At 35.1% G+C, this 19,282-nt stretch overlaps 1 protein-coding gene across 9 annotated transcripts in view; it reads left to right on the top strand.

Annotated features, from left to right (window-relative positions):
* Positions 1-19,282, top strand: part of TRPC1 (transient receptor potential cation channel subfamily C member 1) — a 107,508-nt gene that overhangs the window by 43,034 nt on the left and 45,192 nt on the right. For 8 of the 9 annotated variants that reach the window (XR_013361070.1, XM_077864861.1, XM_077864863.1 and 5 more), the window contains 3 exons: positions 6,074-6,213; positions 7,744-7,887; positions 18,616-18,791. Coding sequence is in view for 8 of the 9 variants with exons in the window: in XM_077864861.1 (XP_077720987.1) it covers positions 6,074-6,213; positions 7,744-7,887; positions 18,616-18,791 (460 nt within the window). In the remaining variant the exon portion in view is untranslated. Of the gene's footprint in view, positions 1-6,073; positions 6,214-6,486; positions 6,607-7,743; positions 7,888-18,615; positions 18,792-19,282 lie in introns of those variants that run through there. The other variant, XM_077864868.1, reaches the window with a different exon arrangement.

Here is a 19,282-nt window from a genome sequence, read left to right as displayed (position 1 = left end):
CTTATTTTGCTTAGCATAATACCCTGTAGTTCTATCCACATCATTGCAAATGGCAAGATTTCATTCTTTTTGATGGCTAATATTCCTGTGTGTGTGTGTGTGTGTGTGTGTGTGTGTGTAAACATACCACATCTTTATCCATTCATCTGTTGATGGATATCTAGGATCTTTCCATATTTTGGCAGTTGTGGACAATGCTGCTATAAACATTGGGGTGCATGTGCCCCTTCAAATCACTATATTTGTATCCTTTGGATAAATACCTAGTAGTGCAATTGCTAGGTCATAGGGTAGTTCTATTTTTAACTTCTTAAGGAGTCTCCATGCTGTTATCCAAAGTGGCAGCGCCAGTTTGCATTCCCACCAACAGTGTAAGAAGGTTCCCCTTTCTCCGCATTCCCACCAACATCTGTTGTTTCCTGAATTGTTCATTTTAGCCATTCTGACTGGTATGAGGTGGTATCTCATTGTAGTTTTGATTTGTATCATATCAAATGATATGATATGATGCTGAGTGATGCTGAGTGATGTTGAGCACTTTTTCATGTGTCTGTTAGCCATTTTTTTTTTCTGTTGGCCATTTGTATGTCTTCTTTGGAGAAATATCTGTTCATGTCTTCTGCCCATTTCTTGACTGGATCTTTTGTTTTTTGAGTGTTGCGTTTAATAAGTTCTTTATAGATTTTAGAAACTAGTCCTTTATCTGATGTGTCATTTGTGAATATCTTTTCCCATTCCATAGGTTGCCTTTTAGTTTTATTGATTGTTTCCTTTTTCAGTCTTGTTTTTATTTTTATTTATTTATTTATTTTTAAAAATATTTTATTTATTTATTCATGAGAGACACAGAGAGAGAGAGAGGCAGAGACACAGGCGGAGGGAGAAGCAGGCTCCATGCAGGGAGCCTGATGTGGGACTCGATCCCGGGTCTCCAGGATCACACTCTGGGCTGCAGGTGGCGCTAAACCGCTGCGCCACCAGGGCCGCCCTCAGTCTTGTTTTTACATTCAACTTTTCTCTCCTATCTTTTCGCTATTTGCTATAGAGTAAAAGAATATTAAAATTTGGTCTTTTCCATGTTATAAAGCATTGGTTGATCAATATGTTCTTTATTGGCTTAATTATTGTATAATTTGAGAAAAATTAATGTATCAGTTTCACTTTTAGTTCTCCTTTAGCTATTAGAGTAATTTACAGTACATGTTTCGAAATTTTAATTTTTATTTGGAATTTAGTTAGTTTCAAGTAACTTGATTTAAATCAAAGTTTTACTTTTATTAATATTCAATCCATTATGCATTAACATTTAAAATTAGGTATATAAAGTAAAAATAACACACATCTGAATTCTAAGCTAAAGGGAATTAAATACTTTCTTACTAATATTTTCCTCTCTTGTTATTTCTGCTAGTTTATCTAAAATTTAATATTTTAATTTAGGAAATAATTTATGCTTTATCATATGTAATTCCAAGTTGCATCATTGTACAGCTTTCTAGTGTGAAACTTATTTATATTGTTTTCTGGATAAGGTATAAAGTATTAGGAAAACAAGAGAAGCAAAATTCAAGATGAAGCTGTAGAAATGGATGGTGCTTCAGACCGTGGACAGCCTTACGAGCCATGTTACTTGTTTTGATTTTATGCTAAGAACAATGGAAAACCATTGAAATTTTTAAGTAGTTGAGTGATATGATCAGATTTCCCTTTTGTTTTTTGTTTTTGTTTTTCAGATTTGTCTTTTGAAAAGATCATTCTGGCTACAGTAGAGAATGGTTGGGAGGATAGGGCTATGGCAAGAGTGGATGGTGGGAGACCAAAAAGGAGGCTGTTGCAGATGAAAGCTGATGGTACCTTGGATTTAGGATGTTTATGATAGAAAAAGAGAGAAGGGAACAGATTGGAGAGGTATTTACAAAGTAAAGTCAATAGGACATGGAAGCACACAATATTAGGAGGTGAGGAAGAGTGAGTTTATTAGCAGTGTAGGAATTTTGGAAGAGAGCTTAGTTTGGGGATTTATGGGAGGTTAGATCCTTAGTGTAGTTTTGGATACATTAAAATTAAAGACTTCAAGATCTCGAGACAATTAGACATCATAGTCTGGAGCTCAAGAGGAAGTCTAAGCTTGAGTTAGCAATGTGTGAATAATCTGCATATAGGTTGTATATGAAATTATAAGCACAGATGAGACATTTGAGAAAGTATAAAATGAGAATAGAGGATGTAGGACCAGGTTTTGAGGAATCCCAAAATGATGGGATTGTAGCTTATAGTGTTGATTACTAATTCTTAAAAAAAAAAAAAAAACCTGAAATATAGTACATTGACTAGTGAATGCATTGATTATAATAGGTTAAAATTATTTTGTCCTCTTAATTCAACTCCGAAAAATCAATTATGTGAAGTGTATTAGCTTCGTTTTATTGTGGGGAGTTTCACAGAAGATAGGAAACCACCTGGCAGCAGTACTCACTATTCTTTCACCTGTCTGTTTTTTTTTTTTAAATCAAAAATCTTTTCCAATTCATTTTGTAATTGTTGTCAAGACTTCCTTTTAGATATAATACTGGATTTTACAGAAAGTAAAACGCTTATTTCTGTAAGCATCTTTCTTGGTTTAATATTTCAGTGGTACTAAAATAGTAGACAATTTGGTTTAACATTTTCAGATATTTTTTTTTCAGATAGTTTTTATGTATTCATTTAAGATAGAAGCTCATTTAAGTAGAACTTTTTAAAGTAATTTCCCTGCCAGATATGCAAATATTTAAAAATGATTTTCTGCATAAAATATGGGTATTGTATAATTAAGATGTTATAAACAGTTTTTCAAGAATGTTTCATGTGCTTCCTAGGGGAATTATTCTCCCTACTGGTAAGCCAGAGGATGTTTCTGACTCACTTAACTTGATCTCCACCCAGATGTCATGTTGCAGCACTCTATTCTTTTATTACTGTATATTCTCCTTAAAAAGATCTTATGAAAGAATTTATCAAAAAAACTATCCTGGATTATAGTATGTTCTCTGGTACCCCTAACAATATATTAGCTATGGAGGAATTTCTGGCCAAAAAAGGGGAAGGGATTTTTTTGTTTGTTCGTTTGGGTTTCATTTGTGTATATTTATTCATTTAGCAAATTTTTTTAGCACCCAACTGTGTATTATGCACAATCCAGAACATTTAGGACATTGGTTCATAAAAACAAGAATTCTTACTCTTGAAGAGTTTACCCAATGTTAATGAAAACCAGAATTCTTACTCTTGAAGAGTTTACTCTTAAGTGGGGTGAATACAGTCAGTTAATAATAGACATAATAAGCCCACTCTACACAATGTTTGAAAGTGTTAAGTACTAAGGGAAAAGAAAGGAAGAAGCAGAGTTAGGGAGTTGGGAGTAGAGGACATGGGATTTGCAATTTTAAATAGGATGATCAAAGTAGATGGTAAAGGAATTAGTCCAGTCTGGGTGAGGAGCCTCTAATCAAAGGGAAGAGCTGATATAAAGGCCCTAATACAGGAGTCTTGTGTTTCAGAGGACAGCAAGGAAGCAAGGAGGCCTGTGTGACAAGTAGTGGAAGGAAAGATTGATAGAGAATGTCAGAGGGGAGAAGTGGTATAGGGCCTTACAGGTCATGGTAAAGAAATTACTTTTGACTCTGAGTGAAATGAGATAGAAGGGAAGATTTGGTGCCCACTCTGCACAATCAGCAGCGGTGATCGTGGGTTCTCATTGACGTTCATACTTGCAGTACACAATAGGTGGTAACCTGGCACTGGTTTACTTACTAGCTTTGTAAAAGGGTACAAGACAGGAGAGTACAACATGTCAGCATTACAGCTTCAAATATATCTTTATTGGCAGTTCTTAAAAAGTTGGGCTGTTTCCTCACCCTATTGTAGGCACGTTCAATTGTATGGGATGGGATGAGGACATATGGATGGGCATGGGCTATACGCCAGCTAGCGAAGTCTCAAATCTAGCAGCAGCTGTATCTCATAGAGCCCAAGCGTGTAGCTCCCACTGCAAGCACACTCTTGAGTTTAAAAGAGACATCACACAGAGAACTCGAGGCCTGTGTTTCTCAACATGTTTTTTTTTTTTTTTTTTTAATCTATGAAGGGATGCCTGTGTGGCTCAGTGGTTGAGCACCTGCCCTTGGCTCAGGTCGTGATCCTGGGATCGAGTCCCACATCTGGCTCCCCGTAGGGAGCCTGCTTCTCCCTCTGCCTATGCTTCTGCCTCTCTCTCTGTGTCTCTCATGAATAAATAAATAAAATCTTTAAAAAAAGAAATCTATTAAGACTCAAAAAAAGATCTTTATAGATAAAAGTTTTTTAATCATCACAAGTAGAGTTAAAGTCAATAAAGAAACATAACCCTATTCACTGAGGAGTTGACTTAACATTGTAAAGATGCACCATCCTGTAAACTTTTGAGATATTAAAAGCTACAATATTCAAAGTACTCCAGGAAATCATATAATGATTTTTTAATAGCAAAATTGGAGCACTCATATTAGTCATAACACTAATGTAATAAAAAAATACTGTTACAGGAATGAACGAATAAGCAATCAAGTAGAATGGAGAAATCAGATATATATTCAGTTTTATATATATGATATATATTATATACTTCAGTTATGAATTATTTTTAAAAATTTATTTAAATTCAATTAATTAACATATAGTATATTATTCGTTTCAGAGGTAGAGTTTAGTGATTCATCAATCTTAACATGTGTCTTTTTATATTCCTGGCTGTGTATGCCTTCAAGGTCTATAGGTCTGCTCAGTCTTCCCAGTCCAGATTCAGTTCCCCAACCAGTGCTGTTTTTATAACAATGTTGAACAGAGCTGACATTCTGTATTTTTCTTAACGTAGTATGTTTCCAAGGAAACCCCTTTAATAGGCAGTAACATGAGGTTGTGTTCTTGTGGAGAAAGAGTTCGGACCTGTAGTTAATCCTTTCTCCTCTGGGAGTTACCTCAGAGTTTTGAGAAGGGAAGTAAGACCTGGATTTTTTATGAGGATTACTCTGGTTGCTATATAGAGAGTAGATTTTAAGGAGACCAGGAGAAAAGCAGGGAAACCAGGTAGGCTATTTCAATAATCCAGGCTAGACAGAATGATGGTTTGAAGTTGAACAGAATTCTATTTTGAAAGTAGAGCCAACAGGATTTGCTATTGCATTGAATGTGTGGTTTATTTTTATTTATTTTCTAAAATTTTATTTATTTATTCATGAGAGACGGAGAAAGAGGCAGAGACACAGGCAGAGGGAGAAGCAAGCTCTCCGCAGGAGCCCAATGTGAGACTCAGTCCCGGACTCCTGATCAGGCCCTGAGTCAAAGGCAGACGCTCAGCCACTCAGGCATCCCTGAATGTGTGGTTTAAAAGAAATATGAGTCAAGGATGATTCAAGGAAATTTGGATTGTGTCACTAGAATGAAGAAGTTTCTATCAAATGAGATGGGAAGACTTCCAAGTACAGTGAATTTGGGGGCAGAGATTAAGAATTCAGTTTGGATATGTTCGGACATCCCATTGGGCATGCAGAGCAGTCAAGTACATATACAAGTTGAGTTTAGGAGAGAGAGTTAGAGATATTAATTATTCTATAAATACAGATTGAGTTTAGAGATAAATTTAAAAATCTGCCCAAAGATGGTATTTAAAGCTGTTAGAGACTAGACTGGATGAGGTCACTGAAGTAGTGAGCATAATAGAGAAAAGAAAATAAGGAACTGAGCCTGTGTGTGTGTGTGTGTGTGTGTGTGAGTGTGTGTGTGTGTGTATGTGTGTTTAACAACAATTTATTTGTTTCCTTATGCTTGTTTCACATTTATTAAAATTCCTCCCTGAGAGATTGTCATGTAAAACTTGCAGTTATTTTCTTTCAAATTATGAAAACTTTTTACTTAAAATACTAAAATATTTTTTCTTCTGAAAGAAGCTGTAGCTGATGGAAGTGTTATTTATTTAATATCTTGAGTTTTAAAGTATTTTTTAGTTTTTTATTGAATTAAGAGCATTGTTTGATTCATTTTCCTTCCTTTTTTTTAGGTATGATTTGGTCAGATATTAAAAGACTCTGGTATGAAGGATTAGAAGACTTTTTGGAAGAATCCCGTAATCAACTCAGTTTTGTCATGAATTCACTTTATTTGGCAACTTTTGCCCTCAAAGTGGTTGCTCACAACAAGGTGACTATTAGCTATGTTAATTGGAGACACAAATGAAGTTTGTTTACAAAAAACCTGAGATATGTAGCTGTATAACTCAGAGTTACGTTGGCCCAAATCTCTATCTGATGTGTTTTCATTTTAAACCCATCCCAGTATAAGGGAATAGTGTGCATTGTTTCCTCCCTTCTGATAGTTTAAAGGATGTTAATTACCTTTAAATGTTGGTTACCTATTATATGCCAGACACCATGGTTGATACGTGCTATACTTTATCTCATTTTATCCTCACAGGGACTCTATGAGACAGATGTCCTTATCCCCATTTTGCAAATAAGGAAAACGAAGCTCAGAGATATTAAGTAACTTATCCAAGACCACACAGTAAGAAACCAAGACTGGATTTAAATCCAGGTCTGTCTAGGCATTTTTTTTCTACCAAATGCCGATTCCTTATATCTGAGCTAGGTTCATTTACCTCATTAATGTGTATATATACTTAAAATGAGAACACAGACTTACTTAAATTGATTAGTGTTAAGTTATCTTTATACCTGCTAGAAAAAAAGTTTATCTTTAAGGATTCATTCTATAGTGTTTGCACATTCCAAATCATGATAATTATCTTCCGTAGCTTAAAAAGTGATATAAATGTGATCCTTTTTGATGCCTCTATTTTTAAATTTAGAATTTGACATAAATTTAGTTTTATACACATCTTATAATTTTATGAAGATATAAGCCTCTTCCAAGTCCAGAAAAGGTAATAGATTTTATGTTAACTATCTTTGTTTAAGCCCTGAGTTTAGAATTCTTCTAAGGCATTACAGGCAAGGAACTGAAAGATATATTTTCTGTTTTTTTTTTAACTAATTTATAGACATAGAGAAAGAAAACTGGTTATCTTACATCATTTTACTTTATTAAAAAAAAAAAACTCCTCCTTTAAATAATCAGTAGCATGGAACGTGTTTGTTAGGTATTTTCAGTGGCCAGAGTTGTGAAATTACTACGAAAATAAAAATTGGTCATACATAGATAAATGGTTGGGGGTCATTGGTATCTTACACTGATCTCTTTAGTTCTAGAAGTGGAGTGCTCATATAATTTTTTATCCAAACCAGGACACTTTGAGAGTGAAAGGGGGCATTAATTATACCAGGAAAAGAGGGATATTATTTGGGACTATCCAGGCAATTGAAACATGTGGCCATTCTATGTCTGAGTATAATAATGCACTCTCTTTCTTAGTATTTAGAAGGGAGAATTTCTAGGGTTCATTCTGGAAACCTGAGTTAAAGGTCCAGGTTAATTTAATATGTAACTAAGTAACTGAGAGCAAGTGATATTGCCTCATATATGTAGAGATCTTTCATTTAGTTAAAACAATGTTATTTGTATTAAAAGAAGAAGACTTGATAATAAAATGTAAAAGGAGAGAGCCCCTAAAAGAGATAAATAATTCATTTTCTTTCAATACTCAGAATATTTATTTTTATTTTCCTAAGTTGAGGGAGCTATTTACCTTTGGCTTTTTCTTCCTAACTTTAGTTTCATGATTTTGCTGATCGGAAGGACTGGGACGCATTCCATCCTACTCTGGTGGCAGAAGGGCTTTTTGCATTTGCAAATGTTCTAAGTTATCTTCGTCTCTTTTTTATGTATACAACAAGCTCTATATTGGGTCCACTACAGGTAATAATATTTCTAAAACAATATTTGTTAGATGTCATTATGATTATGTTTTTCTGTTGGTCCACTGGAGCACTGTTCTCTCTTGATGTTAAAGTTAAACTTTGCTTTTGAAAATAATTAACAATTGAGAGGACACTGCATGTTCCTCTGCTTTGCTTCTGGCTGAATAATAATCTCTTGCTTTCAGATATTCAAACTTCATTCAAACTCTCCCTGCAGTCCATAGACATAGATTTGTTTAAAATATAGTTATACCTCAGACAATTGAGGGACATGAAAATCTGCTTTTTATCGAAATGAATCTCACATTTACAATTTTAAGTGATAAATATGAGGGAGATGTTGTGGCAAAAAGAATTCATACTTGATGACTTTGAAAATATGTAAGCTATATTTTAAAAATATTCTTTCATTTTGTTTAGTAAATATTAAATGTAATAAGTTGGGAAATAGCATATTCAGAACTAACAAATTTCATAGAGTTCATGTAGTTTGGTTTTATACTTTATAGTAATTTATAGCTCAAGAAATTGAACTTTTGAGACAGTATGTGATTTGTTCAGAGTAGTATGATTATTATTATCATGAGAATCCAGGACTAAATTCTAAGTCTCTTTACACTAAAGAAAGGACTCACAATTGATTGAATTTACCCGACAGATTGTGGCAGTGATTCTTTTTATTTTTTATTTTATTTTATTTTTATTTTTATTTTTATTTTTTTTTTGCAGTGATTCTTTTTAGAAGGTGGGAATCAATTCTGCTATGTAACTAGCTCTACATATACTGTATTGTAAGTTATAAGTCTGAAAGTCTGAGTAATATTGATTTTTTCTCAGTAAGTTGAAATTTACTATGAATGTAGATTTTAACAACATTTTTAAAGAGGTTTTTTTTTTTTTTAGGTTTTATTTATTTATTCATAAGAGACAGAGAGGCAGAGACGTAGGTAGAGGGAGATGTGGTATGATGTGGGACTCAATCTCAGGACCCTGGGATCATGCCCTGAGTCAAAGGCAGATGCTCAACCACTGAACCACCCAGCCATCCCTAAAGGAGATGTTTTAAATAAGAGGCATTAATTACCTTCTCCAAGTAGAGCTATGAAAATAAAAAGTAGGAAAAACCTGGTTGGCTTGGCATTGACTATCCTGCAGCAGTGTTTCCTGAAGTGTGATTCTCTTAACCAAGTCCGGTGAGGTGCTCTGACTGAAATAAGTCAGACACACTGCATTCCAAATAACTCCTTTGGGAATTCACAGTGCACATTATCACATTAAAGCTTATGAGAAAGAAGTAAAAGAAAAAACTTGCTTAATCTTGTTTAAACGATCATTATATAAACTCATTTAATGTCATACTCAATTTTCATTAGATATGCTTAAGTCTCTGTTTTTCTCCAAAGCAATAGTACATGAGACACTGGTTTTAGACTGTATTTTGATTTAATTCTGCCACTAATATCCTCTATGAATGTCTTTATCAAGAATCAACAGTATTTTTACATGCATGTTGATTTTTTTTTTCTTTTTAGCTAAAAACCGATAAAATCACTAAGTTTCTTTACTGGAAATTTTTTTTTTTTTTTTAGATTTCTACAAAGAGTTAAAAAGGAAAAAGTATGCCATTATTTCTTAGTGAGTTATCTCTTTATATTTCTTAGAACTGTTGAGTCAGGTCTTCTGACTTAGTCTCTTCCTGAAATAACTGTATAGATATGTATACAAATACTGCATAAGTGGATATTTGTCATTTCAGCTGTTGTGTGTATTTTTCTCCTCCAGCAAGATAAGTTATATTATCCTAATAGCCAGAGAGCTAACAGATAATTAGGTGAAGCCAACAAATATTTATTGTGTTCCTATTTTTTAAAAGTCTGCAGGTTAGTCATATGCTTAAATATTATGATTTAGTTTAGTGAATGATTTTTTAAATTGTCTTTATTAAGGTATACTTTGCATACAGTAAAATACACCCATCTTAACCATGTAATTTGATGAGTTTTGCATATGTATGAATTTGTTTAATCACCACCATAATCAAGATAGAGAACATGTGTATCACCTCAAAAAGTTTCTTGGTACCTTTTTGCATTTAGTACTTCCCTTACCCTCTCCCTTGGCAACCATTGTCTGGTATAGACTAGTCTCAGAACTGAAGGATTTGGAAATACAAATATTATTAGTATGGTATTATAAAGCAAATATTCCCAGGCAATCTTTAGAGTGTTACTGATTTGTGTGGTCACGCGCTCTCTGCTCCAGGTCATTATATCAAATCTGTATTCTGCAGGAGGAAGGGGGAAAGTAGAGGGGGAAAAGGCAGGAAGCATGGGCCAGCTATCTTTCTCTTTTTATCAAAAGAGCAATAATTTTCCCTAGAACCCTATCAAATGCTTCCACTTATAACTCACTGGCCAGAATTTGGTCACATGGTTATTTGTAGCTACAAGGAAGTCTGAGGAGATGAGTACTTTTTTTTTTTTTTTTTTTAAAGATTTTGTCTATTTATTTATGAGAGAGGCAGAGACAAAAGCAGAGGGAGAAGCAGGGAGCCTGATGCAGGACTTGATCCCAGAATTCTGGGATCACGCCCTGAGTTGAAGGCAGACACTCACTCAACCATTGAGCCACTTTTAATGAGAGGAGTACTTTTAATTGAGCATATTGCCCTTCAAGAAATCAGGGCCTGGTTAGTTAGGAAGAAGGCAAAAAATAGATATTGACTAGGAATCTGTAGAATCATAGTTTCAGGCTTTTACTTAAAGAAGTTTTCAAATAAAGATATTTGTTTTTCAGTGTAGTCTTACAAACGTGACAGATTTGTATTGCATAATTCAGCCAAAATATCCCAGAAAAAAATTATTAGATGATTTGTAATACATTTTTCCATTTTGTTAATCATAAGTAAGGAACTCAATTAAAAGGGAATGATCCAGTTATGAATGTAAAATAAATGCAAAAATAAAATTGACAGTAAATTAATTACTTTAGCAAAAGTGTAACTTTTTTTTCCCCTTATATATATACTTGGTATGTCAGATAATGTTTTTATGTGATCACTGCAGTTGTTGTTTTTTTTTTTTTAATTAATTTATTTATTTGTGATAGTCACAGAGAGAGAGAGAGAGGGGCAGAGACACAGGCAGAGAGAGAGAGAGAGAGGCAGAGACACAGGCAGAGGGAGAAGCAGGCTCCATGCCCCGGGAGCCCGACGTGGGATTTGATCCCGGGTCTCCAGGATCGTACCCTGGGCCAAAGGCAGGCGCTAAACTGCTGCGCCACCCAGAGATCCCATGCAGTTGGTTTTTAAATTTATCTCCATTTACTAACATTTATTTTCCTTCCAGATTTTTGCAGATTTAGAAGTTGACAGACTTTTATTTTAGCTGGACATATATAGCCTGTAGTAGTGGTACAGATCTCTCCCTTGGTTAGAATGACCATATTTTATCATCCAAATGGAGGCACTTTGGAGAATACTAACTTGGGAAAACCAGTGGAAACTGAGACTGTCCTAGGCAGATTAGGTCACAGGAATATCATATAGTGTAATATATAAAATAGTTCTATATTCAGCAATGAATGAATCCTCTATTTTAGTACTTGACATTTTTCTGATTACGTTCATTAAATTTGTGGCTTACGTCATGGGTAGACTTTGGAAGATGACGTCTGTGTCTGGCCCTATTTACTTTGTAGCCATCTCTCACTATATTCATCTCTGTCTCTTACTGATATACTTCTCCATCTGGGTCAAGACCAGTCACTAATCTCACACATGCCCATGCTCTCTCACTTCTATGTTGTTTATGTTATTACCCTGTTAGGAATGTCCCAGCCATTTTTCTACTTATTGAAATTTATTTATTCAACATTTATTGAGTGCCTGGCAGGTATTAGACACTGAGAATACTAAAATGAGTAAGCTCCAATATTTTCTTAAGGAGCTCACGGTGCATTGAGGGGGACAAACAAGCATGACATTTACAGTGGTATTGTCATAAACTGCTCAGAGAAAAGGCTCTTGCTTGGTTTAAGGCATTTCCAAGAGACACTAGAATTAATAAGTCTTGAAATATGAGTAGAAAGGAGGTGGGTTAGGGTGTCCCAGGAAGAGGGAACATCTGCAAGCTTTAGGGCTCTTGCCACTGGAAAATCCATTCCTACACTTCTACTCCCCTGCTAATGGATAATTCCATCCAATGAACTTGGTACTTTGAACCTCTAATGAGCACTTCCTAGAGCTTGTCTTAATTGTGAGACAATTAAAATTTAGCTTGTCTTAAATTCTAGATGATATTATTTCTACTAAATTAAAAAGTCCTTGAGGATGGGGAATAATATATCTTTATTTTTTCATCTGCACTTTACTCACTGCCTTGCCATAATAGTTACTTTACTGTTTGTTAAATTGAATTGCAAAACTGGTTAGAATGGACTTGAGTAGAGACAAGTGCTACTTGGTGCATGAAAAGAAAAAAGCTAATGGAGAAATAGAACAATATCCTAGCTGTCCCCGGAGCTGCTTATTCAAAATAACAGCAACCACTATTGTTGGACATTTCATGTGGGCCAGGCACAGTGCAGTTTTCCACATATTTAATCCTCATCACAACCCTTGCCATTTGTTATTTCCATTTTACAAATGGGGGATATAAGGCTTAGAGAGGTTCAGTAGTTCACAGAATTGGACCCAGGTAGAGTCAAGAGTTGAACCTTGGACTGTCTGTTGAACCTGGTCTGTCTGAATCCACAAACCAACCTGCTTTTTGAAGTTAGCTTTTCTGCTTTTATGAAGGATGCCAACTAATGCACTTCAACAGATACGAGTCATGGTTGAACATAAATCAGTAATGTTCTACATTTTAACAACAACAAAAACAAGACATGAAGATAGAAACTAAAAATAAAAGTGGCAGTTGTAATAATAACAGTTAACATCTGGCCCTTACTGTGGGTACTATTTAAGATCTTTATTTACATTTATTACCTTATTGAATCCTCACAACCATTCTAAGAGGCAGACTCTTTTATTTCCATTTTACAGAGGAAGACACTGAGGCATAGAGACATTAAGTAACTTGCACAAGGTCACACAGCTGGTAAGTAGCTGAACTGGGATTCCAGCCCAGATGATTTGGCTCCAAAGCTAATGATCTTCACCACTCTGCTAAGTTGCCCCTCTGTTTTGAATGCTACAGATTAATATGATTCCCTCATTGACTGTTATTATACAACACTTCTTTGGGTAGGCTTCAATAATATACGGATCTCAAAATTTCTTCCTGCTTTATTCATATGTTTCAAATGAAGTAAACAGTCTTAGCACTTGTAGTTCAGTCATTAGACAGAAAGGACAAGATGGAACCAACCAACTGGGTTCAAAACCTTGCTCCATAACTTATTGTTATTTCATCTCTGTGAGTCTCAGGTTCTGTGTCATTGTTATGAGGATTAAATGGATCAGTATATATAAGGTGTATCTCATGGCAGAGTCCCTGACATGTGATAAGTTTTACAAAAATGATTAGATCCATTTCTCCATTCCCTTTATAGTTAGTGGAGTTAACTGTGGCAGAGCTGAAAAATAACACAAGGAAACTTGGAAAGTAAATGTAGTGTCTGACAAATAAATGCATACTTTATTCCTAGGGAATTATTTGGCTTTACTGGGTAGTTATTAGATTTGATTTACTGGTCTGTATAGCATAAATGGCATATTGTTGTTCTTTGCATTGAGTAAAGAGTGATTTCAGGTGTCTAACATTTTAGGGTATACCAGGGTTGGACATTTTCTTTAAGAAGCATGAATGTTATAGTTAGAGGAAAGCTTAAAGGTCATGTAGTCTGGGAGTTCCCAAATTGGTGAGGCTCAGAATCAACAGGGGAGCACATGAAACCTTCATTTCTCAGTCCTGTACTCAGGGATACTGATTAAATAGATTAGGGTAAAGTCTGGCAAGTTTTTAATAGCATGTGGGGAGTGAATCTGATGTAGCATATATCCATCCCTTTTATAGGTCAGGAAACTAAGGCCCAGTTCACAGTGTTAGAAAAAAAAAAGACATGGTGAAAAATCCTAATTAACATTTTTTTCTTTGATATTTATTCACGTATTAATTCAATAAGCCATACAGTCACATAAGAATGAAATCTGTCTTAATTGTGCACAGCCCCAAATTTTTGATGGAAGAGCTAAGATAAAAACCACAAAGTAATGTTGTTGTTGTTTTTTTAAAAAGATTTTACTTATTTATTCATGAGAGACACAGAGAGAGAGAGGCACAGACACAGGCAGAGGGAGAAGCAGGCCCCATGCAGGGAGCCCTATGTGGGACTCCATCCGGGGTCTCCAGTATCACACCCCCGGCCAAAGGTGGCGCTAAACCGCTGAGCCACCCAGGCTGCCCACAAAGTAATGTTTCAGAAAAGCTCTTGTGAGAACTTAATAGAATTCTACGTCTGCTATCTATTAGTTCTGTTACCCTGAACCATTCACTAAATCTCCCTGAGCTTCACTTTGTCACTTGGAAAAATAGAGATAATACTAGCCTTTCCCATCCTGCAAGGTAAATAAGAATACATGATACTTCTTGGAAAATGGTAAAGAGTTGTATAAAAACCATATAAAAAGTAGTTCTAGGTGGCTTCAATCAGTTAAGCGTCTGCCTTCAGCTCAGGTCATGATCCTGGAGTCCTGGAATTGAGCCCCAAGTTGGGCTTCCTGCTTCTCCCTCTGCCTCTGCCCCTCCCCATGCTCATGCTCTTTCTCTCTCACTTAAGTAAATAAATAAAATCTGCTAAAAAATGTAGTTATGTGTTCAACATTTTAACTATAATGCTGGGCTCTGGAGCTTACTGACATTCCACATGCTTTTAAAGACTGCTACAAGAGACAAACAAATATTGGTGTAAAGTGAAAAATAGTATTTTAGAAATTATAGACAACGTACTTTGAAGCATAACTAAGGCAGTGCCTGGAGAGAGTCTGGAAAGCTTCTGAAAGTGACATTTGATCTGGGCCTTGAAGGGTTGAGAAGCCTGGCTGGCAAAGAACATAGGGTTACCTGTACGAAAGCATCAAGTTATAAAAGCATGGTATGCTTAGACAAGACAGGATGTCTTTTGTACTTGGACAGTGGCAGTTGGAGAGATGAGGGTGAAAAAAATAGACTGCACTGGACTCTTGAAGGCCTCTGTGCCAGAAATTTGAATATTATCACACATGCAAAGGAGGTTTTGAGTGTGAATACTTGATCAGATAAAACTTTTAGATGGGGTTGGGGGGAGGGGCGCCTGGGTGGCTCAGTCGATTAAGCATCCAACTCTTGACTTCAGCTCAGGTCATGATCTCAGGCTCATGAGATTGAGCCTTTTACACCGGGCTGGTGCTCAGCATGGAACCAGCCTGGGATTCTCTCTCCCTCTGCTCCTCCTTTCCACTTGAGCTTGCTCTCTCTCTCTTTCTCTCTCTCTCATAAATAAATAGATAAAATCTTTTTTTTTTAAAAGAACTTTTAGACCAGTAACTATGGCTTTTTCTGGATAAAGATTGGAAGGAGAATGACTAGAGATTGTCCTTATTATTGCTTCATTAGCAAGTTCTATAATTTAACACTTGATGTGAACCATAATGATACCAGCTTTTGCCCTATCAGGCATTTGGCATATTTTTGCTGTTCTATGCAGTGCTCTGTGTAGAGGGCTTTGCCTCTTTTAAAGTATTTCCTAAGGATAAATCTCTAGTAACATATCAGAAGATATGATCTTTATATTGCCTCAGTATTTTTTTTATTTTTTATTTTTATTTAAATTCAGTTTGCCAACATATAACATCCAGTGCTCATCTCATGTGCCCTCCTTAATGCCTGTCACCCAGTTACCCCACCCCATCCTCACCTCCCTTTCTGCAATCCTTTGTTTGTTTCTCAGAGTTAGGAGTCTCCTGGTCTGTCTTCCTCTCTAATTTTTCTCACTCAGTTTCCCCCTCTGCCTTAATATTTGTTTCTCTACAAAAGGATGTATTAATTTTTGATCTCACAAGCAGTATAAAAGCAAGTGACTTTTCACCACATTCAGTAGCATTTGGTGCTGTTATCCTATCTTAGTAGTTTGCGTGCATTTCCATTTTTCTGGTTATTAGGAAAGATGTATATATTTTTCTCTGTGTGTGCCAGTTTAACTCTATGTAAACTTCAGTATCAATATTTTAATTACCTTCTTCTTTTCATTTCCTAATTTTCCTATCTCTTGAGTAAAACTGCTAAGTAGTTTAAAATAAGTAAATGTTTTCAAAAGCATGAATATTATTTTTACAAATAAATAAGCCCCATAATCTTTCTCAGACTAAAATAGATTTACTGTTTTTAAATTTTACCTTTTACATGAATGTTTGGTTAGTGTGCTTTTTCAGTTAATACTTACCCCTGGGATATCCACTGTAACTACTTTTGATTCTTCCATCTTATGTAAACACTAATATCATGCTTTTAAAGAACAGGCCTTGAAAGTTCCTGTTGTTTTTTTTTTTTTTTTCATTAAATATTGTTCATCTTGATACTGAAGTTGAGTTATACTTACTCTTTAAAACATAGTAACGTTAGGGACACCTGGGTGGCTCAGTCGGTTAAGTGTCAGACTCTTGATTTCAGCTCAGGTCATGATCTCAGGGTCACGGGATTGAGCCCTGTGTGGGCTCCTTGCTCAGATTCTCTCTCTGTCTCCTTTTGCCCTTCCCCTTGCTCACTATTTTTCTAAAGTAAATAAATAAATCTTTAAGAAAAAACTTTGTAGCTCACTCTCTTTCTAAAACAAATCTTTAAAAAAAAAAAAAACAGCTTAGTAATGTTAAATTAAGGCTTCTCTTTTGGACTAAACTTTTAAAATTAAAATTATAACATCATACATGGTCACTCTTGGGAAATCCTGTTTACCTATAAGTTTACTTACAGTGTCTGAATTTTCTTCAAAGGCAGTCTTTTTTAGTTATCTAAAGCAGGTACTCTGTTCTTACTGTCCAACTTAAGTTCTCTGGTCTTATGACATGGGTTTATCTAAGCCTCACAGACTGAATAAATTATTTCTTTTCCAAGGTGATTCAGTATAAAGCTATCATTAAGAAGGAAATGTTTCTTCTCTTTTTCACACATTTCAAGCTTACTGAATCTAAAAGTTCTCTATTTCTTCTCTCAGAATTTTGCAAGGGGAAGTGAGGGAAGCACAAGGCTTCTAACCTACCACATGGCCTAGTCAAATGTGCAACTCAGGCATATTGGAGCTCTCCAGGGTTGCAGAGTCCAGGTCACCAGCTTGTGGTTTGCCTCAAAAATTTTAGCACACCTCTTCTACTTAATTAGCTGGCTCACTTTAGTGGGTTAGAGGAGTTTGCGTACTTGCTTGTCACTACCATTTTGTGTCATTGGTAAGTGGTGTGTATTATTTTGTCAGGTTTGAAGCAGTGAGAAATTTTATTTGAAGCTGAATTTAGTTAACTTTATAAAATTGACTTGTAAATCTTGAGAAAAGATTATTTTTAAACACTATTTTAAAACTATTTTTTATATCGTAACAGTAATAAATGCATTTGGTAAAGAAAATTCAAAGGAAAAAAGTCTGCCTCCAACCCCTAGTCCTATCTTCCATAGATACTCACTATTAACAGTTCCTTGTGTAAGCTTCCAGAACTTTCCTCTGCACATTAAAACCTGTCTGTATGAAAATATATATCTAATTTATCCTTTAAAAAATAGAAATGGGAGCTTATAATACTGTTCTCTACCCTGCGTTTTTGATTTAATATTTTATAGGCAGTTTTCTGTGCCAGCACATAGAGATACACTTCCTTCTTTCCAACAGTATTTAGGATGTTCTAATTTTTTTGCTACCTCTAACAGTGCTATAGTGAAAGTCCTTGTATATACATACATCTTTGTGTATTTCCTATCTATTGGCTAAATTCCAAGGGATAGAATTACTGGTCAAAAAGGTAATATCAAATTATTCTTCAAATTTGTATGCTAATAATTTAAATATCAAGAATTTACGAAAAGTAACCTATTTTCCAGATTTTTAGGGAGTGTTGGAGGACAATGAAATTAGGCTTGAAACAACCTCCCGGATGCACTTCACAGGTCCACATTACAGTAGGGACCCAGGTACTAGACCCACTCATCTGGCTTGAACACATAACATTTTCTTATAATTGACCTAAAATGAAAGAAAATTGACCACCTTGGCAAAAGAGATTAAGGCAATTCTGAAGGAGGAAATGCTGTCTTTTGGGAATTGGTTTAGAACTGGTCACAAAAATCAAATGAAATACTTTATGTCATGATTTTATATTTGAAAATTTTAAGAAGCTATAAATATAAGCGTTTCTTTCCCTTTAGGCTTGAGCAAAGAGTTTCCTTTTATTCTTTGCAAATTAGGCTTTTCTTAAATCTCCATGTCTATCTCTTAACTTCATCACAGCAATGTCCTCTGCACACCTAGTCCAGATTCAAGAAATGTGCCATCCAATACTCACAGTGCTGGCATGATTAGAGTGGCGTTTTGTTAGGCAAGGAGATTATGGATGTTTCAAAAGTACAGAACTATCTTACCCAGATGGAATAAAAAGAGTAGACTATGGCATATGTTTGTTTTACCTTTATTGCCTGGTCATTTAATACTTAATATTTTGTTTTCCTGATAATTTTAACGAACACCTATATAATATATTCCACAGATTTCAATGGGACAGATGTTACAAGATTTTGGAAAATTTCTTGGGATGTTCCTTCTTGTTTTGTTTTCTTTCACAATTGGACTTACACAACTGTATGATAAAGGCTATACCCCGAAAGAACAGAAGGACTGTGTAGGCATCTTCTGTGAACAGCAAAGCAATGATACCTTCCATTCGTGAGTGTCTTCTAAAATTTTTAATAAGTATATTTCTCTCTATTGTGTTGTATATGAATTAGTACCTAGAGAAATAGAACCTCAAATTTTCTCTAAGACATTTTTTTAATAAGAAATACTTATTTTTCATGAATCATTTGATAGTTAATCTTTATAGAAATAGAATCTCAAGTAAATGATAGGCCCAAAATATTACATTGTTTCCCCCACTACAGTCTGTTTTAACAGAGGAACTCTTGGCATTTTGCACATTGTATTTTGGGCAGGACAGTTTTCCTCCAGTCCTTTATATTACAGGACATTTGATATTTCTGCCCTTTACATAGTAAATGTCAGTAGCAACTGTCCATCACTATTACAGCCAAAGCAGTCTCTTGCATTTTCCACACTTAGTAGGAGGTCACTAGAATTGAGAATCATTAGAGTTTCATCAACAATTTTTTCTTCTAATTGGTCATATCATAAGAAATTGAACAATCAGTTGTTGGAGC

The sequence above is a fragment of the Canis aureus genome, chromosome 22 (genome assembly GCF_053574225.1).
Source record: "Canis aureus isolate CA01 chromosome 22, VMU_Caureus_v.1.0, whole genome shotgun sequence".
Lineage (NCBI taxonomy): Eukaryota > Metazoa > Chordata > Mammalia > Carnivora > Canidae > Canis > Canis aureus.
The sequence above is the reverse complement of the archived record's forward strand: the minus strand, read 5'-3'. Positions and strand labels throughout refer to the sequence as shown.